At 39.2% G+C, this 22,787-nt stretch overlaps 1 protein-coding gene across 11 annotated transcripts in view; it reads left to right on the top strand.

The window, feature by feature from the left end:
* ARB2A (ARB2 cotranscriptional regulator A) overlaps nt 1-22,787 on the top strand; it is a 418,957-nt gene that overhangs the window by 261,700 nt on the left and 134,470 nt on the right. For 10 of the 11 annotated variants that reach the window (XR_008708552.1, XR_008708546.1, XM_055564819.1 and 7 more), the window contains 2 exons: nt 14,372-14,488; nt 20,742-20,826. Coding sequence is in view for 9 of the 11 variants with exons in the window: in XM_055564819.1 (XP_055420794.1) it covers nt 14,372-14,488; nt 20,742-20,826 (202 nt within the window). In the remaining 2 variants the exon portion in view is untranslated. Of the gene's footprint in view, nt 1-14,371; nt 14,489-20,741; nt 20,827-22,161; nt 22,257-22,787 lie in introns of those variants that run through there. The other variant, XM_055564832.1, reaches the window with a different exon arrangement.

Below are 22,787 nucleotides of genomic sequence, written 5' to 3'. Positions count from 1 at the left end.
TTACCTCAAGCCAGAGAAGCAGTGCTAATGTGAAGGCCTCTGTGTGTCTGTGGAAAAGATGGAAGCTGGCAGAAAGAGTCTTAGAGACAGCTTCCTAAGGGTCCTGAAAAGACCATAACAAGGAGAGGAGAAAACAATAGCGACACTATTTAAAGGAATACATTTTCCTACTTACAGTGTTGGACATCTTTGGAATATTTTATGATTTTAAAACACTACTATCTTTAATAACAGACCCCATGTCCTCTCCAAACATCTTTGCTTCAGAATGGGAAGGCTCATTGTAATGTTATCTTTTTAGAACCATAAGTGTTCTCTAAAAAAACATATGACTGAGATGTTCATCAGCTGGGATGTTTGCTGTAATTCACCAATAAATTTGAATAATTTGACATAATTTCTGACAAAGATGAATGTTTCCACATTCATTTCCATAGTAAGGCAGTGTCTTCATGAAGAAACAAGTTTGACTGACTTTACCTGCCAAGTTGATCAGAAAAAAGAACAAAACAACCACCGTTTAGTCCACAGAATTAAAGCAGTTTATGTGTACAGATCTCCTCGGTGGCCTGTCAGCCCCAAAACTCGCGTGGACGGCGTGTCATTTTGGAGCCTGTAGTGTTAGACGGAGGCACAGCGCTGGGACTCCCCATCAGGAACTAGTGGCACGTGTGCTTTTGTGTAGGCAGTGGGGGAGGGTACAGAAGGACTGTCCATCATCAGTCATGGGACTTGGGAGTCACAGCTGGGGTTATCCCGTGCCTGCTGAAACTAGAGGTGCCGCCTAAGTCATTCTACCTGTTTTTTCATCTGTGTGAAAAAGAGCTGGATTGGATCGTTTCTAATGTCCCGGACAGCTTCTCATTCTTTTCTTCTGTTACAGGTAGTCACACCAGTAGTAATTACTGTTTCAACTGGTTTCAGTAAACGTGATGTTATGTGTACATTCATTCCTTTATGTAAAAGACCGTAAGAGAGAGAATTTCATTGTGTTCGTGACTATCGGAATATAAGTTTAAAGGCATCAAGGCCTAACTCATCCACTCCCACAGAAAATAAAAAGTGGCATCAATGTCAAATCGGGGCTGCCTAGGTGGCTTAGTGATAAAGAACCTGCCTGCGAGTGCAGGAGATGCAGGAGACGGGTTCGATTCCAGGGTCAGGAAAGATCCCCTGGAAGAGGAAATGGCAACCCACTGCAGTATTTCGCCTGGAAAATTCTGTGGACAGAGGAGCCTGGCAGGCTACAGTCCATGGGGTCACAAAGAGTCAGACACGACTTGGCAACTGACCACACGCAATGCCAAATTAACTTCTAGATGTATTTAATTCAAGGACTAGGAAATTTCAGCAGTGAGTTTCTCATCCTGTCTGTCTGAGGAGGAAAAGGACTAATAGATCATAGTTTATGCTGGTGGTTGTGTGGGAAGAGTCAGACTTAAGGAAGCTTTGCTTTCTTCTGACAACTTAGTGACAGAAAGTGGTATGGTAGATTTCATCATGACACCCACAGGAAGGAGTGGCAGGTTGGGTTCCTGTGAAAGTGGGTTAGGATCAGAACTATGGAAAGGCAACATCTGTTCCTCACTCCTGTTCATTGTCTTTTTTTTTTCTTTTGTGCTCTTTGATAGTCTCTCCTCCTCCCCACCTCTCTTATTATATGTTTGATCATGATAACCTTCCCCACAAGGAGGCCCTTCATGTCTTTTTCACTCAGGTTTCTTCTTATAACTTACTTTGAATGGCGTTGACTCTCCTCCCTTCAGACGTATTGATATTTTGTAGATGTTTGACCTCTGTCCTTTCACACGCCTTAGAAGAACAACGCCTAAGTATCTACCACTTTACCATTTCCCTTTCACCCTCTTCTTCAGTGGTTTCTCTGAAAGCATCTCTGTTGCTCTCCTATCTCCATACCATGTCTGTTTCATTTGTAATCTCACTAGATAAAACCTACGTGTAACTCTGTGTCATATACCACCTTTTATATTATTAACGCTCAGGAAAATAGTGTAAGGACTGACAAATCTGCCACCTCTCAGGCACTGCTTTAAAATTCCAAAAATGTAAATGAAGTAATTAACCCGATATGAAACAGTGACATATAATTGACTTTCTAAATTAGTGAACTACTGACTCTTTTTTATATCTTCGCCATTTTATGGGATTTCGCATTGGGTAAATTGGCTACTTAACAAAAGGTGTGATGTAACAAAAATTCTGCTTCCTACCATAATAAATACCAATGCTTATTAAACATCCAGTACCGTGCTGCCTAAGTATATTTATTTTAGATTCTTTCTGTTGGAATGATTTCATAGTCATGAAGCTAAGGCAATATTTAATGTTAGTCAAATACAAACCCTGTATCATTGACTCAACTGGTGGAATATCCTTGAAAGAAATGCTAATGAGCAGACGCATGAAGGAAAATGGAATCTGAAAAAAAAAAAAAAAATAGCCCGGAGACTAATTCTTCTTCATTCACACATAAACCCTTCCCCAGTGTAAATTTTTCAGTGCTGTCTTGCCTCCACGCTGTCATCAGGTGCCTAAATGATAGGTTTCAGGGTTCTCCTCTTCCTGTTAGTGATCTGAAGTGCTACTCTGGCGTTCTCTATTACAGTGGACATTGATAGAGGACACTTACAGCATAGGGACTGTTGTTTATGGTTCCCTAGTACATGAACCGGAGAAGGCGATGGCACCCCACTCCAGTGCTCTTGCCTGGAAAATCCCATGGGTGGAGGAGCCTGGTGGGCTGCAGTCCATGGGGTCACGAAGAGTCAGACACAACTGAGCAACTTCACTTTCACTTTTCACTTTCATGCATTGGAGAAGGAAATGGCAACCCACTCCAGTGTTCTTGCCTGGAGAATCCCAGGGACGGGGGAGCCTGGAGGGCTGCCGTCTATGGGGTCGCACAGAGTTGGACACGACTGAAGCGACTTAGCAGCAGCAGCAGTACATGAACTCAGAAGTGCTCTTTTACCACATGTAGTATATGCACGTGTTTTCTGTGAAATTAAGGTACAGCCACAGACTTAGAGATAAATAGCTACTTTCATTCAAACCCCGTGCTTTCTTCCACCCAATGTGTATATGGTTTTGTGCAGTAAAGACAGTCTTTAGAAGTCATGTCTCAACTGAACATATTTCCAACCTTTTACATCCACAGACTCTTATCTTTTCAGAAATGTGAGATGTACTTTCATAAGAAAAGCGACTCCAACATATCATCAGAATCATATTTTAAAATTCTGACTTAAAGGATTGTCCTGCTTTTTTTGATCACTACAATATACATTGAAACAGCCTTTATAAGTAATTAGTTGAATAGAAATTTCTTCCAGTAGCAGTGTTCAGTTGTTTAACCAAGCGCACAGGCTCCAGGTATTTAGCATAGGTTTCTAGGGAGAAGGTCCAAGGTCTAAGTTTCTAGGTCCAAGGACCTGGAGATCCTTGTTCATGTATTTTGAAACAATGTAGGAAGCCTATGACTTACATTTATTACAGTGATGTCACTTTCCCTTTTAAAAATGGGCATCACCTCTTCCCCAGTGTTTGGCAAGCGCTTATAACCCAAAATTGGTTAACACATGTTTTGGTGGTCTTACGTTAGTATAATATTAATATATCACAGGGCCAATGCCTGTACTAGAATCTAAAAGTAAAACTTCCCCAATATGTGTAAGTTAGACCAGTGCCACACCATTTCTATGTAAATCTGTGCCTACAGTTGAAGAAATGTGGTCAAATGAAGATTATCCTGATTTTCTAGAGGCCAAAACTCAAAAATGTCTGAAGGCATAAAGTAATATCTGGAAAAGAATCAAAATCACAAATGTCTTTAGTCCCAAAATTTATATACCTCAGTGTTTATTTTCCTTTTATCATAGAAAATAAAGGCTGAGATCTAAAGAGCTAACCTCACTACTTATACAATGAAATTTTTCAGTCCACAGTCACTTTGCCTTTTTCTTCCAACACTCCTAGGTGTGGTTTTATAATGGCAGACATTAAAAAGTGATGATGCATACTTTATTTGAAGTTTGGAATTGTTTTGTAACTCCACTTAGGCTTGAAATCACAAGTGTACCTTGCTTTCACTGACATATACATTTCATCTGAAATTCAGAAAATCAAATTATACCCCAGTAGATTTATAGGATACCTTTTAAAATTTGTGCTTTTGGTTTCTTTATGCTTTTCAATAATCAGCTTTTCTGTCTTTTAATTTTGTGTTTTTCCCTTTTTAATCTATACTTTAGGGATAATGCAAAAATCTGAAGGGCTAGATAGTACAGCGTTAGATTGTGAGACCTGAAATCTAAGGTAAATTTATTTGATTTCATCAGTTCAGTTCAGTTCAGTCGCTCAGTTGTGTCCGACTCTTTGCGACCCCATGAATCGCAGCACACCAGGCCTACCTGTCCATCACCAACTCCCGGAGCTCACTGAGACTCACGTCCATCGAGTCAGTGATGCCATCCAGCCATCTCATCCTCTTTTGTCCCCTTCTTCTCCTGCCCCCAATCCCTCCCAGCATAGACATCAGTTAAATCATAATGTAAGCTTGATACACAGATACAACAATAGAGTGCTCGGCATTTTGGAAAAAATGATTTAGATTTGAATGGACAAGGCTAGTGCTTAATTTCACTTCTGGCCTGAGATGGACGGTGTGACATACCACCCAGCATCTCCTTCAGTAAAGAACGTGTTGCCCCATGTCCTGGGAGTGCGCTCAGCAGACGGTCTTCAGCTGTCAGTTCCTCAGGCACTGTCCTGGCCGCTGTGGAATGGATATTCAAAGAGAGAGCGGTATGGGAGATTAAGGGCCCAGCTGCCTGAGACCCAGCGTGGGATGACTCTAAAGGGTCATTCTAGGTCCAGGGCCCCGGGGGTTGTGCAGGGTTGTCTTGGACCTGCATCTTACCTTAGCATCTCTCTGCCGTTCTTGCTTTGTGCCCCTGCCTCCCCCAGACGCTGATCCCCAGGGCGCTCCTTTGTAACGCCCTGCATGCTAAATTCAATCTCAGAGTTTGTCCCTGGGGAACCCACCTGTGTTAATCTGTGTTAGTCGCTCAGTCATGTCTGTTTGCAACCCCATGCATGGTAGCACGCCAGGCTCCTCTGTCCATGGAACTTTCCAGGCAAGAATACTGGAGTGGGTTGTCATTTCCTTCTCCAAGGGATCTTCTTGACCCAGGGATTGAACTCGGGTCTCCTGCATTGCAGGCAGATTCTTTACTGTCTGAGCCACCAGGGAAACCCAGCTTATGCTCTCTTTCTAAATATGCCAAATCAGATATTGCTCTGACTTCCTAACCATCACTTTCCCTTATCTATTCCATTTCTGTAAACAGCACCTCCATTCATTTCACAGATAATTTTTGAGCAAATGCTATGTGCCAGTCACTGTGTAGAGAAAGAGATGTGGTATTGGCCTGGAAAATATGATCCTTCCCCCTTGGAGCCTACATTTCAGTGGGAAAGAAAGATAGTGAATGAGTCTTTACCAGTGTAAGTATTTAAGATGGAGAAATGCAGGGTATTATGTACAGATAGTCATGGTATAAAGACACAGGATTTGGAGCTAATAGGTCTAGCTGAGCCACATACTAAGTGTGTGAATATGGGCAAGTCACTTTCTCTAAAAGCATCGATTTCCTCATCTGTAAAACAGGTTCATAATCAACTACCAATCTGCTTAAAAAGAAATTGTTCTAATAAGATAATCTATATACTATAAACACTCAGAATATTGAGTCTCTACAGAATTTATCAGAATCTGACTTCCTTCCTGAATTGTGAGTTCTTCCAAAAGGTCAAAAATCAACCTAATGGTAATAATATATTATCTAGAAAGGTTGATAAATTAGAATATCACTCCCACTGTTTACAGTAGGTGGCAGAGTAGACAGTCTTTAAAATACATTGAAAATAACACAGGTAATTGGAGTCTGAACTTTTTAAACATATTATTAAATTTATAGAATAACTTTGAAAACTTTAATGAAATTTCAAATACACCAAACATCTATGTGCAAATTCAATAAGTTTTTTTTGTCTCCAAATGTAGTGAAGTATAATTGGCAATTAAATTTTGTGTATTTTTAAGGTGTACAACCTGATGACTCCGGTATCTGTATACGTTGTGAAATGTTCAGCCACAACCGAGCCAGCAACATATCCGTCACCTCACCCCTAACGTAAAGGCTTTTTAAGAGAAATTTGTAAAATAACATGATGATCTGCACTCTGGTTATCTGCTATATATCTTTGTGGGAAGAAATCATATCTCTTTGTGTTTCTTTTTCCAAGACTTGAAGAAAATGCTTGTCTTTAAAAACTTCAGTATATTAACATTCTCCCAGCTGAATATATGTTTTATTTTATCTTGCTGACTTGTGGGCACTCTCCTAAGATTGCATAATAAAACATTTAATCACATAAGTTATCTTGATGAACCCTTACACCATTTTTTTAATCTGTGACCTCTTTTTTTTTTTTTTTTTTTTTTTTCTTACAACTAGCTTGCTGTTTTCTTGATTAGTAAAGTAAGTTTCTCACACTGTTGCTTTTTTTTCCCCCCTCATGTCGTGTGTTTTTGTAAGGCACTGGTCCTCTTTCCCTTCTCCCAGATTGTCAGTCACTTAATATGTGTTTTGTTTTGTTTTCCCCTTCTCAACCTGCCTTCCACATGCCTTTTTGTTGTTGAAGGGGTCTGCACGTGGCAGCACGGTCTAGGCAGGAAAGGAAAAGGAAGTGATCGCTGCTCTCCTCTGGCCGCCTGCAATAATAAATCATAACTTGCCATTCCCTAACTGGCGGCTGGAGACTTATCTTCATAAATGCACGTGACCCAAGAAGTTTCAGTTTACACACCCTGTCCCTTGGGGTTCTTGCCTGCGGAGAGCCTTTTTCCTTCCTGAAACTGGACAAAGGTTGTAAGAATTGAAGCGAGGGCTTCAAAGCACGGGAAGAGGGAATGTTGTCTTATCCTGTGGCTACCGTGGAGCTCCAGCTGGCCCCGTTTACCTACCCAGGGTGTAAGGCTACATGTCCGTCTGCGAAGGGCCACACCGTACTCAGGCTTGCCCTGAAGTTTTGAATTGAAGAACTTTGGGGAGTATTTCTTGTGTGTTTAACTGCATGGTTATTTTTTTGTTTTTGTTTTCATGGTAACTCTCTAGGTTTAGGTACATCCTCAAATGGTTAAGCATTGAGCACAAAGATTTACTCATTTGCTAGACTGACCTTTAACTTCTGTATGATACGTATGCACATACTTTAGGGCTGAGCAACTAACATTATACATACCATGGTCATATAATTTACTGTCCAAACCCAAACACTTTTAACAGTGAAAGCAGACACTATTAATAATTAACCAGGTCAGTAGGCATAAAGCGGGACAGTCCTGGGCCATCTAAAATGTATGGTTATCCCATTTATACCTGGTTATTTCCTTTAAAAGCATTTAAGCAAGTCCAAATCACTTTATGTAATGGAGGTGGAACTAGACTACACCCACTTTACGCAGGGGGGTGTAGTCGTTGTATGACGCTTCTTAACTACCCCATCGGCGCAAACGATGATGTCACTAAAGTGTACACAGATGCCAGATCTAAAAGGAAGGATACATTTTTGAAATTTAAAATGAATGACAAGGTAATAATAGTAGCTGACAGTATTGATCGTGTATCTGCTTTATCACATTTATCCTTCAGCCACTCTATGAAGTGTGATACCCACTTTTGTTATTGTTATAATGATTAGTTTTGATTAATAATAATTTTATTATTCCCATTTTTGTATTCTTATAACAATTAACAAAAACTAAAAATTTAAGGACATCATATTCAAGAGCCTGTGCATGCTCCTAACTACAACGCTATACTGCCTTCCTCCGGACATACTTAATATCTCTGTGATTATCTTTTTAAAAACATAGTCAGATACATTCCCTTCTATGTAAAAAACAGCAGTAAAAAGACTCTCTCCGTCAGCTTGGCACTGCTAAGCCATGGCTCCATGCTTTGTTGCCAGTCCAGTAATTCTGAACGGGTTCACTGGTTCCCAGAAAGTGAGGTTGCCACAGAATGACTTCAACAATTCTGTTTTAATTTTCAAGTGCCTGGTGCTATTACTGGTCTAGTATTCTGATTACAGGATTTTAAACAGACACAATAATCAGCTCTTTCCACTCAGCCAGGTGGTTTTAGAATTATTGAACCACAAACTCTTAAGGAAAATGCAGCCCTTCATAATTTTTTTCCTTTATGGATTCTGTAGCTCTTTAAAAAATAATGCTGTCATTAAATGCATTCCAGGTTAAGCTTCTGTTACCTTCTGCGTTGAGGAAAGAGAATGCACTGGTTTACACATCTGGAGTAGTTTGCATTGTGTATTTTTGTGGGATCATGTGTTGTAATTGTGTCCTGTGTGTTTGGTCCTCTGCTAGTTGCTTTATATTCCGATGGTGGCATCTCACCATAACTCTGTGACTTAGCTCATTTATTATCTCCCTTTGACGTGGGATAAAAGAGAGACATGGAAAAAGTTTAAATAATTCACTCAAGGTGTTAACTACCAGAAGTAGCAGAGTGGGGATTTGAACCCAGAGAATCTGACTCCATCGTCCTTGGACCTAACCACCACACTCCTTATGAAGACTGCTTACTTGAAAGTGTCTACTTTCAAAGGAAAAGCAGAAACAGTGAGAGCTGAGTGTCATGCTTGTCTGAATTTCCTGCTGGGCAATTTAGTCCTCTTATTTCATCTACCAAAGTGTGTGTATATTTCATTATGATGAGTAAAGGTACTTCAAAAGCCTTGGGTGACAGAACCAAGGTTTTTATGTTGCAGCATAGGTTTTTGTGGGTAGCATGTTACTGGGATCAACCTGTACAATAGACTCTTCAGGAAGACATTAACAGAAAAGACTCTGCCAAACCCAGTGTTGGCCGATTAGTCGTCTTGGCCCTGGGCACATTTTTAACTGAGTAGGCCCAATCACACAAAAGGTAGAACGCGCTCGAGGGGACGTACAGGGAGAAAAAATGATGGGAGGCACTCGTGAAGATGTCACTCGAGTAGAAGCACTGAGTGTAATTACCATCTGCACTGAAAAAGTGAAAAGGTCCTTTCCAAACTTTGAAACAACTTAACTTGAGGAGCTCTAGAGGGAGCTGATCTATTTATGTACATATATATATATATATATGTATTTTTTTTTTTAAAGACATCTCAGACTTCAACTGTGCTATTAACCAGAGTGATGATTCATTCATGCTCATACAGTAGTAACGATCCTCCGATTTATAAATGTACAGTAGTGTCAGATCTTAATCTGAAGGAAACACGCATTATTTGATTTTCTTTGAGACTGTTCTTTCCTATACAAGTGATTCACATGCTGTAACCCTCATAATACATATGTGTAACACATGTCAGAATTTAAAAAGAAAGTAATGGCTTTTGCTGATGAAAGACTTTAAGCTATTTCCCTCTAAAACATGTTTAAAATATATTAAGCATGCAAATATAAATATGGGCCTGAATGCGCATATATTCCTCCCTACCCCTAAGCCACACTGGCTCTTTCAGGAGGTCCCCTTGGACTTTAAAATACAAGACATATTTATTCTGAGTGCCGTGGCTGCTGGGCCACACATATAGGAGAATAAAATTATCTATTTCACCTTTAGGTTAGGGTGAAGACAACCCAATTCAGAGTTCATTTCTTCTTCAGGTGGGGAGTATTGAATCTAGTACTGACTTGGATTTATAACTTCCAAAATCCAAGACCCTGGAGGAGAGACATGAAACTGCTCCCACAGATTTCATGGCAGAGCATCCTTATAACGTCAACATTTCCCTGCCTTCTATCTTCTAAGCTAAGACAAGGAGAGCAACTTTTTCATTTAATTTAGGAGAAATAAAAGACTCTTTAAGTTTTCCTTTGCTAAAAGTAGTCCACGATGGAGTTCTGGAAGAAATGAAACCCACGGAAAAGTGAACAGTTTGTAGGTACAGAAAGGGAATTAAGGAACTTTCAGGGTGACGTGAAGTATTTGGATTGGGCCAGGTACTTGTAGAGGTAGTAAGCAGGTACCTCACTGGAGGGCCTTGGAGAAAGCATAGTGAGGGAAGTTAGGTGGGCAGAAAAGGCCTACCTGATTCCTGGGGAGAGCTGGTAGCAGCCCTGTGAAAGGACCCTGTGCGCATGGAGGGGGCAAAGGTCGCTGCTGCTGACTCGCCCTCCCATGCCCCCTTCTGGTGCTCTGGTCTCTACCTAACCAAACACTCCTACACTCAGGAAGCTGTCTTATCTTGTTACATTTACTTAATATTTAAAATCTTACTCTTAACTCTGGAAGAAAAAAAATAATAATCGGTATTTTTTGCTCTGAATTTCAAACACAAGGAAAATTTTAATAATAAGGTAAGTTCAGTTCAGTTCAGTCACTCTGTCGTGTCCGACTCTTTGCGACCCCATGAATTGCAGCACGCGAGGCCTCCCTGTCTATCACCAACTCCCGGAGTTCACCCAAACTCATGTCCATCGAGTCAGTGATGCCATCCAGCCATCTCATCCTCTGTCGTCCCCTTCTCCTCCTGCCCCCAATCCCTCCCAGCATCAGAGTCTTTTCCAATGAGTCAACTCTTCGCATGAGGTGGCCAAAGTACTGGAGTTTCAGCTTTAGCATCATTCCTTCCAAAGAAATCCCAGGGCTGATCTCCTTCAGAATAGACTGGTTGGATCTCCTTGCAGTCCAAGGGACTCTCAAGAGTCTTCTCCGACACCACAGTTCAAAAGCATCAATTCTTTGGTGCTCAACTTTCTTTATAGTCCAACTCTCACATCCATACATGACTACTGGAAAAACCGTAGCACTAACTTTATGGCTGCAGTCAACATCTGCAGTGATTTTGGAGCCCCCAAAAATAAAGTCTCTCACTGTTTCCATTGTTTCTCCAACTATTTGCCATGAAGTGATGGGACCGGATGCCATGATCTTCGTTTTCTCACTGTTGAGTTTTAAGCCAGCTTTTTCACTCTCCTCTTTCACTTGCAGCAAGAGGCTTTTTAGTTCCTCTTCACTTTCTCCCATAAGGGTGGTGTCATCTGCATATCTGAGGTTATTGATATTTCTCCCGGCAATCTTGATTCCAGCTTGTGCTTCATCCAGCCCAGCGTTTCTCATGATGTACTTTGCATATAAGTTAAATAAGTAGGGTGACAATATACAGCCTTGACGTACTCCTTTTCCTATTTGGAACCAATCTGTTGTTCCATGTCCAGTTCTAACTGTTGCTTCTTGACCGGCATACAGATTTCTCAGGAGGCAGGTCAGGTGGTCTGGTATTCCCGTCTCTTAAAGAATTTTCCACAGTTTGTTGTGATCCACACAAAGGTTTTGGCATAGTCAATAAAATAGAAGTAGATGTTTTTCTGGAACTCTCTTGCTTTTTTGACTATCCAGTGGATGTTGGGAATTTGATCTCTGGTTCCTCTGCCTTTTCTAAATCCAACTTGAACATCTGGAAATTCACGGTTCACATACTATTGAAGTATACTGCCATACTTAAGACATTATAACAACAACAACAAAAATAATGGCATCTTTCTTCTTTGAAATATTGGTATCGGGCTCATGAGCTCTTAACATTTTTAGAAATTAAGATCCATTTAAGCATCTAATGAAAGCTGAGCATCCTCTCCCAGAAAAATATTCATGTCACATACAGATAGAATTTTGCAGAGAATTTCAAACATGTCCTTATCCTTGGATCCTAATAAAAAGCACATCTCCACCTTAAATTGACATACAGTAGGACTTTGGTCACTTGGCTTCTGTCCTTTCAGATTTCTGAGTTTTCCACATCATCACAGTCTTCTAGTATGGACTGTTAAGGAAGTTGTCTTCCTACCCGTCTATGCCTCCACCCTTTCCTTGCTTTAGCTATGTTGCTTCTAAGGTCTGTCTCTTACACAGTCTTGGTTGCTGTGTTCAGTCTCCCCCCAGCCAGCACTGCCATTCTCCAGCATTTTCCATCAGTGCTCATTCCCAGTGAGGGAGTGAATGGGGGCTAGAAACCTCCCCAACAAATGCAAGACGCAGAGACCTTGGGCGGAAAGGGCAGCTGCGAGTAGGTTGGCACTGCCCGTGGCAGCAAGGCCAGCACAGAGGAGAACCATCAGGAAAACTCAACTGCTAAGAGTTTCACCGATTTACAAATCTCCTAATCCTTTACAGTCAAATATTTGAAAATTTTTGTGACTGAGTTCATTTGTAAACAGCTCTTGATTCAGAGCCTCTGGAATCAGACCATTCCCCTCCTCTAGTAATATAATATGAAAGTGCTTTTTAAACTGCAAAGAACTAAAACAGCGTAAGGGAGGATCATGCTGGATTATAATGTGATTTGATGAGATGTGAAGAAAAGTTATACATCATCACCTCCCTTTGTGTGAAATGTCAGCCAGATGAGCAAACAGACTAAAGTCCCCCCGCCACCGCCCCCGGTAGTTAATCTATCAACTGTATATTTTTCCAGGTTTGTAAAATTTTAATCCCCAGATCTTCTACTTTTGCACTAAATCCTCAGCCTTTTCAACTCTTAACTGTATATCATTTCACAGATGTCCCTCGATATCTAGTGTCTTCAGTCACTACCACCTTTAATTTAAGTCAGCATGTGTTAACAACAACCAAAAGAAAATTGAGCACAAATATTTTTGAATGCAGACATATTCTTAGAGTACCAGGAGACCGCAGTGTTCTTATTTGGTAACTTCAGCAACAGTCGTTCTCCGTGTCTAAAAATGTTCCTGTTTAGAAAATGAGCAGAAGGACATACAAGTTCTTCATGAGCCAGGTGGATTCACTGTTGTGGAACTGGGGCTTTTATTAGCTGATGTTGGTTTAAATTTCTGTATTCTAGTGCCATTCTGAGAATCTTATTTTTAAAATAAAATCTAGAGGCAGGTAGTGCACTATTTAATAATGAATTTGAAGTCCTGAATTGGAGTATTATTTTATGCTTTTTAAAATATTATCGGTATTGCCAGGTGAATGTTGCAGTAATATTATCATGTTGATAACCAGCATTGATTTTAAGATTTGCACATTACATAAGCAGAAACCACAAGACACAAAGATTTAAGGTGCAGAAGTGCTGCTGAGGCAGCATTAACAGTGAATTAGATTCCCATTAGGTCCTGTTCAGTGAAAGGGGATCTGCATATGTAGAGTTTAAAGGAATTTAAGAGAGAGAGAGAGAGATTTTTAATTCAAAACGCCAACAGGCATCATTTGGTATTAGAAGCATGGCTTGCACTGTTTTCTGTGTGAGCTTTCATCATTGTTCAGAATTCTTCCTTTTTTAATGCAGTAATTTATTTTTTAGACAATAAATTAATAGCACATGATAGAGAAATTGCTCTCTTTAGAGGTAGAAAAGACATTTGATGCAAAGAAAGAGTGAGAGCATGGCTATGAAATTTAAGGCTATTAGATACTGTATTTTAACTCATTTTTTATTAAGCTTTCTTATGTTTGTTGTGTCAAATTAGAGTTACTAGTGTTAGCTGAGTTAGAATGTTTTTGATTCTTTTAATCTAGAACTATTATTAAATATTTTTCAGGCTTCTTTATTTTGCAGACCTCTGATAAATTCTTCCATTTCTTCAAACCAAGTAGCTCTTTTTAAAGCTTTAGAACCATTTAATTTTATAGAAACAACATTCTATAAAAAGAAGTTAAAGTATAATCATTTTTCTGCATAAAGAAACACATTAGAAAACAAAATGACATTGATAATACGAAGAGAAAGATCTTTGTGGGCATTTAAAACACCAAGGAATTATGAGGCCATGGTGAAGAGCTGGCTAGTTAAAATGGAGAAATCAAAGCAAGATATCTTTCTTTCCTAATGTACCATGTACTGAAAATTAGCAGAAGTTAGTCCTGAGTTGCTAAGAGTGAACCCCTGGTACTGACTTCCCTGAAGCACTGAAATAGGAAATGGTGGAAGAAGCTTGTAATAGAAGCCCTCAGGGATTCCTCCTCGTTTCCCCCGTGATCCCTTTAATCCTTGAATTGTCAAACCACATGGAAAATGATAGAGCTGCGTAGCTCTAAGTCTTAAGTGGTATTATCTTTAAAAAATATATATATTACATCTTTTCACATCTCTGAACAAGAATGGGGCGTGTTCAGCGTAGAAAAGAGTATAGCTTTGAGCAAGAAATGCATATTGCTTTTTCATTTTTAATATTATTATTACCTATGACTAAGTTTGTACCCAGGAGGGAAAACAGTTGTGGCCAATATTTTATTTTCCTTTTTAAAAACAGATGATTCAACGAGAAGCAGATGTGAAAAGCAAGGTGACTGCCGTGGCGCTGACAGACTCTGTTCACAATGTGTGGCATCAAGAAGCTGGCAGAACGATTCGAGAATGGATGCGAGAGGTGAGATGATTTTTTGTTTTCAATGCTGAGATGAATGAGTCTGAGCCTTTTATATCTGGAGCCCCCACCAACTTATATCACCTCCCACCCCCAAGCTCCCTTTCTGGAGGCAGAACATTTAGAGGGAATAGAGAAAACCAGACATGGTTGAAATAATAATAGAAAACCCTTTGGAAAAACGATTACTTTTTTGGAAGCCCTCCTCCCCCACCCCCACTTTTTTTTTTTTTTTTTTTGGCTTTCTATGGAATATATGTATGCATATAACCAATAGTAGGAACTTTGACTGAATAAGGTCATGATCTGTTAGGTTATTATTCCCCAGTATTTACTTTGCCCATCAGCTATGTATCATTGATACTGTTTAATTATAAGAAAGAAGGTCAGTGTATGCCTCTCTTAAATGGATGGCTCACTGCTGCCAGTGTGGGGAGAAGAAGTAAAAAGCTGAAATAGTGCTTGGCGGACCCTTGAGCTAGAAGAAACCCAGGGGCTAGTCATGGTCCGCCTTAGGCTAAGAAAGCTTTTCATACTTCCAAAGAGCTTGTGAATCTGAGAGTGTACAAGGACTCCTTCTGGGTGGTTCAGACAGTAAAGAATCTGCCTGCAATACAGGAGACCCGGGTTTGATCCCTGGGTCGGGAAGATCTCCTAGAGAAGGAAATGGTTATCCACTCCAGTATTCTGGCCTGGAGAATCCCATGGACAGCCCATGGGGTCACAAAGAGTCAGACATGGCTGAGCGACTAACACTTTCACACTTTCATTGAAAATGCTCCCAGGTTTCAAACACCTTTCATCTCACCATTTCCTTGATTTCTATTGCAGATATATAGCTGAAACTTCTTTTTTATTTATATTTACCTTCCTGATATTATAAGAAATTAACATCAGCCATACCATGCTTTAGCAATTATTTAATCAAATCAATATATATATTTATATGAATGAGCTGGTTGACCTTCCTGATTTTCTTCTAGTTTTTTTTTTTTTTTTAAAGAGAGTACCCAGGTATTTATTCAGCTGACCTCTCACCATAGGGACAGTGAATAACTTATACCAGTTCTCATGGTATACTGTAAGGATCAGAAAGATAATGTTTAAAAAGAGTTTTGAACAAACAGAAGGTCTAAGGTTTGTAATCGCTTAGTGGTGTTGCCGTATTACCAATCTCTTTTCACTGTCATTATTCTCCATTATAAAAAAGTGCTTTCATCATGCGAAAGCCCAAAATATTTTTACTCCACCTCTCACAATAAACATATAAAAGTAGGATTTTTTTTAATCTCTCCTAACACCCGGGTGTTTTCTGACCACATTGCTTATCGCATTTCCTCCTTTCAGTTTAGCTACATCCTTTATTGTCATTTCCAAGGACCTAAATTCTCTTAAGAGAAATTTTGTATGTTTTATGACAATTACTTTTTATCCATCCAAATGTATATATAACCAGCTCCTAGTATTATGTAACTAGTAAAGTTTATAAATGATCTCTTGGTACCTTTTTCCCACACACATAACCAATATAGAATTTAGTACTTACCCCAAACTAGAAACATCCCTGTTTATCATTTTTTAAATTGTGAGGTCTTCATATTCCGGGTGAGACGTATAAAAATAATTTATCTAGATTTATTTTTTAAGTATTTCTAACTAAGACTGGATTAGGCATCCCCTTCAAAAGTCAGAATATATTGATCTGTGCATTTTTTTCATCCGACTGAAATAGGCAGTAGCTGAATTCATCTTAATTTAATCAAAGAAGAGATAGAAAGTAAGCAAAGGGACGTCTTACCTGGGCTCCAGGCTGTAAGGCTGAGTGGGCAAAGGTGAGCCCACTTAGCATAAGGAGGACATTATGCTAAGTGAAACAAGCTAGACACAGAAGGAAAAGTACTACATGGTCTCACTTACATGTGGAATCTAAAAGAGTCGAATGCACAGAAGCAGAGAACAGGATCGTGGTTCCTAATGTCAGGAAGGTGGGGGACACAGGGAGATGTTGGTCAAGGATTGCAGGGATATAGAATGCACAAGTCTAGACACCTAATGTACAGCATTTTTAATACTGGAAATCTGCTAAAAGGATAGATTTCAGGTTCTCTCACCACACACACTGAAAAATGCTAGCTGTGTAAACGAGAACATGTTAATTGGCTTGATTACAGTTATCATTTCACTGTGTGTATGTATATTAAATCATCATGTTGTACAACTGAAATATATAGTTTTTATTAAAAAAAAAAAAAGGCTGAGGGGGCAAACATTATTTCCTGACATATCCCTGGTCTCTGAAAGTCTGCTGCCAAGCGAGATGTGTGGTTCTATGTAGTAATCATGAGCCCTCACCCATCACCATTCAGTTATGAGCATCTGTCCTGGAAATACAACCTGGTGAATAATAGTTCTTATCCGAGGACACAACACCTTCCATATTAAAGAGCAACCTATAGACATTGATGATTTACAACTCATAACAACGAGTAAAAATCTACACTCAACCAGGGCAAAGAGCATCTCCAAATACTTCCAAATATCTTGCACAGAAATACCTACTACCTGCTTCTCTCTTTAAACTTCATACATTAAGGTATAACCTTTTTATAAAAATTTTTAATTCACTTCATATCTACACTGAAATATTGTCAGCCCTTGATTTAAATGTCAATGTCACTCAGCCTTGTGACCTACAGGCACTTCTAAGTTTATATTAATAACCCCAAAATTTTGGATTTCACAAAGACAGTATACAGCCACAAAAAACTGTAAAGTCATAATTTCACAGTAAAAGACTTTTAAATGGGAAATACTTAACTTGAAGACATCACTGTATTGCCTCTTTTTTCTCTTTATCCCTCAGACCCAGAGAAACTGTAGTTACAGGATCCATCTCAGTCTGCTGGCTCTGGCCAGAGGCTTCTTTCTCTCTGCTTGTTGGTTGGAATGGGGCTGAGCTGCATCTGAGGCTTAAGCATGGCTCTGTTGGTACCTCTAGTCCAGCATGTCTTGTCCACTCAGGACAACTGAGAATACGATTGCTGGGGTCTGAGAATGCTTCCAGCATGATTTGAGTTTAGCAGGGCTTTCCTGATGGGCTACTTCTAATCATCATCCAAGACACTTCGCTAGTGTTCATCTCAGCTGAAGAACTGGGATAGGGTTCAAACGGAGCATTGAGAAGTGGGGTAGAATAAGCACTAGGAAAACAGTGAAAAGAGATTTGGTTTCTAAACTATAGAAACACGTCTCAGAATAGAGAATTACATTTGATAAGATGGAATTTCAGATAGACTGAGTTCATATGTCATGGCTGTATGTCTTTCCTGTGTTTCCTTCCCTTCATACACTTCCGAGCTTGTTTACATTATTTTATTTCATTATACTCTGTCATATGGCAAATGTATTTCTAGCTGGCTTTGTCCTTTTCTCTATATGCTTTTCCCAGTGGTGTAAAAACTAAAAACGTCACAGAAACATGAACACACCATGCATGTACGTCAACTTACGGTATCAAACCTTTACAATCCTGTACCAGCACTTTGTCATTGCAGAGAACTTTGGACATATTTACTTTAACTATAGGGTGTTTATTTTCTATCCTGATTTTATGAGAAATCAAAACCTAAAGATTTGCCTAGATAAAAACTGAAATTTCAGAATCATAAAATGGTAACCTGTATTTTCGGAGAAGGCAATGGCACCCCACTCCAGTACTCTTGCCTGGACAATCCCATGGACGGAGGAGCCTGGTGGGCTGCAGTCCATGGGGTTGCTAGGAGTCAGACACAATTGAGCGACTTCACTTTCACTTTTAGCTTTCATGCATTGGAGAAGGAAATGGCAACCCACTCCAGTGTTCTTGCCTGGAGAATCCCAGGGACGGGGGAGCCTGGTGGGCTGCTGTCTATGGGGTTGCACAGAGTCGGACACGACTGAAGCAACTTAGCAGCAGCAACCTGTATTTTGCTTTAAATATTTTGAGTTTAAAGGTGACCTGGATAAAATCCATTTTGTGGATTTTAAAGTGAATGATAGCAAGTTAGAAAATGATTAATCAACTGTATACTATAATGTACCATTAATATTATTAGTACTGAAAATATCCTATAATACTTACATACATGAAGTGTAAGTGAACAGTATTAAGACTGACATATCACCTGGGTTATAGCTGACTTTCATCAGATTTGGAGGTACCTCTAGAATGAAGAATAATTAAAATATATACCTAATCGCTGCCTGTCGGTAGAGCTAATTGCTGTCATTGAAAAGACTAAATTGTTTAAGAATTAAGAAAAAGAGAGGAAAGAGAAAGTCATTCTTCAATGAAGCTATCTCCCAGTATCACTTCAAGCCTATTTTTAGTACCTATAGAAGTCATGATTTTTGAATTTATTAGGGGTTGTGATGAATGATAAAACAAATCATCCATTTACATATCTTGACACTGCTTTGGAGAATACTTATTTCTTACAAGCAAGTGTCACGTTGTATATAAAAGCTGGCTAATTGTGTGCTAATCTTCTGCATTATCTAGAACTCTCTGATGTGGTATTCTATCAATAGTAATATTAATTTTACTTATTTCAAATGTATAAAATATCTTCTAAGACCCTATTTCTTTTATAAGTTCTTATCCCTTACATTGTATAATTTTGCATTCAGCTGCTAATTAAGATTAGGAGTGCAAATTATAGAATACATATCCACTTTAAACCATCAAGCTTTTGTAATACATGCAAATAGTAATATTTTATCCATTTTAAGTATAAAAAGAAAGAAAACATTTAAGAACATTACTAGATGTTGTGTTTGTTTTCATGTGTTTTTTTCTTCCACACAGTTCAGTAGTTTCATTGATCTACTGTTTCTTACAAAAATCTGCCATGCTTTGTGAACTTCACTTTCTAATCTCATACAGCAACCCTTCCTTTATGTTATTCCTGCTCTCCCTGGTCCCAGAACAGTAGGGTTGCCTTGACAAATCTATTCAAAAGCCATTCCTCGGCCTTTATTGGTGGGGACTGGGGCCTTTGAAATTCTCTCCTCACTGCAACACAGCTGACATCTTCTCCAGACAGAATGAATTAAGGAAATACAATAAGACACTTGATCTACCAGTCAAGGATCTTTCCACAGTGAGGACGGATTCCATGGTGCACAACCAGGACAGCAAGCGTCTAAATATACACAATACGTGCTTGTTTACGAGAATAGCAATCAGCGAGTTTTCTGACATGATTGATAGGATGATTTCTTTTAAAATAAAATCTGCCTGGAAATTCACTGTGTGTGTGTGTGTGTGTGTGTGTTGGAAATTTTTTTAAAGCCATATAAGGTTAATCACATTTTTTAAGCCATACTTCAAATGTTGTTGTTGTGTGCATGCTTAGTCATATCCGACTCTTTGCAACCCTGTGGATTATAAACCGCCAGGCTCCTCTTTTTGTGGAAGTTTCCAGGCAAAGATACTGGAGTGGATTGCCATTTCCTTCTCCAGGAATCTTCCCAACCCAGGGATTGAACCCATGTCTCCTGCATTGGCAGGCGGAATCTTTACCACTGTACCACCTGGGAAGCCCCCAGACTTCAAATATACACTTAAAATGTATAGAAGGAATATAGATTATTTCTATATCATTTAAGTTGTAAATCATCATCTTAGAGGTTTGTCTTTAATATTGAAACTTTTGTGTCTTCAGACAGAGAGCTACAGTTCACCAGATTGTGTTTCTTTTGATCTGTTTGATACAGCCTTCACTGAACCAAGTTGAAGTAAAAATTAAAAGATTTTATATTTATATGGGCCATTTTGAGGATTAGTTGCAAAATTTATTTCCTCTAGTATTACAGAGACAAAGAATATAGTTTTAAAATAATGCTGTTTTTTACATGTTCAAATTAATGTTTATTTTCATCTAAAAACTAAAACTAGACACCCTTTTCAATTTCCTTTAATTAAAATACTAGACTTCTTTTATAAGTATATTGCATCATGGTTCACAGAAGGTTACATGTCTTCTTAATATCAGGACAGATAATTTGCTAAATTGTAGAAGATGAACTTTTTCCCACAGTCATCTTACTCATGAATAATTACTGACTGTTTACATAAGAGGATTTCTTATAGTATATAGAGGTAGAGTATAATTATAATGGCTGGTTGTATTGGATAGATTAATCTCTACAGCCTAACAAGTTGGTCTTGCCTTAAATTGTGTTTCAAGAGAACATTGTCTCTATTTCATTGCAGAACTGTTGTAATTGGGTCTCTAGCTCAGAACCATTAGACACATCAGTGGAGTCCATGCTGCCTGACTGTCCCCGAGTCTCAGCAGGTATGTCTTTGATGAGAGATGTATAGAATGCTTTTAAGGTGAAAAAATATACTAATGAAATGTGGTATTCTATTTTGTGAATTAAGCATGTTGTTTTGCCTTGAATCTGAATGAATTAGTGGTAACATATGGCATGGGGTGGACCCACTACCAAAAATGCATTAAGTGGTTGAAGATGCTTACCAACAAACTCAGTGAAGAAGAATAGATGCAAACAACTCGAGAGTAATATAGACAGTTGTGTTGAAGCTTAGGGAGACAGGTTGTATAATTAAAACAAGGACTCGATAGCCATACAGGATCTCAAGAGTATTTGTCTCTGATTAATTACCAACTCAGTGATCCAGTAGGAAGCCAAGACCGTGAGTTCAGGGAAGAGAGATTGCTATGGCCTAGAGTCTACAGACATTTTTCATGTAAAAGCTTTTGGTTGGACCTGTTGTGTTAGATGGGACTTGGATTATAGGAAGACATGCAGGCTGATACTCTGGACAAAAGAAAACACCAATGAAGGAGGAAGGGCTGGATGAATCAGAAGATGGCCATTTCATGGGGAACTATGAACAGGCAAGACCAGCCTGTCCACTGAAAGAACAGACGTGGTGGGCTGAGCACCTGAGGAAGCAAGTGGGCTCCAGACAGTTTAATGTTGGTGTTGACTTCCAGCCTGAAAGAGCTGTACTTTAGTCCCTCATCTCTAGGTCAGAAGAAAGAGTGACATTTTTTCTGGTTTGGGCTTTCACAGTTTTCATGATAAACACAAAGTGAGCAGTAGTGTCTGATTATGATACAGAACAGAAATGGGTTTCCTGGTCATAGGTGCCAGAGAATGAGCAGAAGTTTTGAACATGTTGTTGTTCAGTCGCTAAGTCATGTCTGACTCTTTGCAACCCCATGAACTGCAGCAAACCAGGCTTCCCTGTCCTTCACTGTCTCCCAAGTTAGCTCCAAATGATGTCCATTGAGTCAGTGATGCTCTCTAACCATCCAATCCTCTGCCGCCCTCTTCTCCTCTTGCACATGAACTGCTCCATTTAACAACCATAGGAGATAGCTAATCGCAAAGTACTTATATTTGCATACATGTTTATGTATTTGAAGGAAGTAATTTGGAGAACAGTTCAGCTACTAGGTAAAGAACTCTTACGATAACTAAATTTTACCATCATTAATACCTAGGCTTGAACTGAGTTTCACTGTTATTACAACTAAACTTTCCAGGTCTATCATTCAGGGTTCAGTCAGAGAAACGGACTAGTAGGAGATATATATGCTACAGGGTGTGTGTGTGTGTGCACGTGTGCATTAATTACAATATATTCTCTTTATTATCAGTGGTTATGTTTTGTGAAATCTCTGAGAACACTGAATCAGTGAATACTGAATCATTACTCCTAAAGAAAATGCAGGATTAGGTTTGGAAGCTTCTGGTCACATTTTCATCAACCGGTCAATGTATGTAACTTTGTTTTATGAGTGTTTCTGTTTGAAGATGCCTTGTTTAATATATAGTTGATTCACTAACATTGAACTCACAGTCCACGGCACTGACTCATGCCCGAATAGGACTTACTTTCTCCATAAGATACATCACTGTCTTAACACTTCAGCATGATACTTGGGCACCATTTCAGAGAACAGAATCATCAACAAAAACACAGCAATGTGAAAAACAGGGCACTAAATAGTCTGCAAAAAGGATAATTGTTTACAGTACAAAACTGGATCAAGAATTCAAAGCATGACCTTGTTGGACCTTAGTTAGGGATATGCCTGTTGAGCAACTCAAATTTTTTTTTTACCACGTTCCACATGTGCACATCCACAAATAACAAAACACCATGAGTACTGATTACCTTTAGACCAACAGAGCCTACAGTCATGGGAATGGGAAGCAATAGCTTTGCTAGTAGCCACCAAGGGTAATGAGGAGAGAAGAGAAGCCAGCCCCAGTTCTACTC

The sequence above is a fragment of the Bubalus kerabau genome, chromosome 1 (assembly GCF_029407905.1).
Source record: "Bubalus kerabau isolate K-KA32 ecotype Philippines breed swamp buffalo chromosome 1, PCC_UOA_SB_1v2, whole genome shotgun sequence".
Taxonomy (NCBI): Eukaryota; Metazoa; Chordata; class Mammalia; order Artiodactyla; family Bovidae; genus Bubalus; species Bubalus kerabau.
Note: the sequence above shows the minus strand (reverse complement) of the source record. Positions and strands in the feature narration are given on the sequence as shown.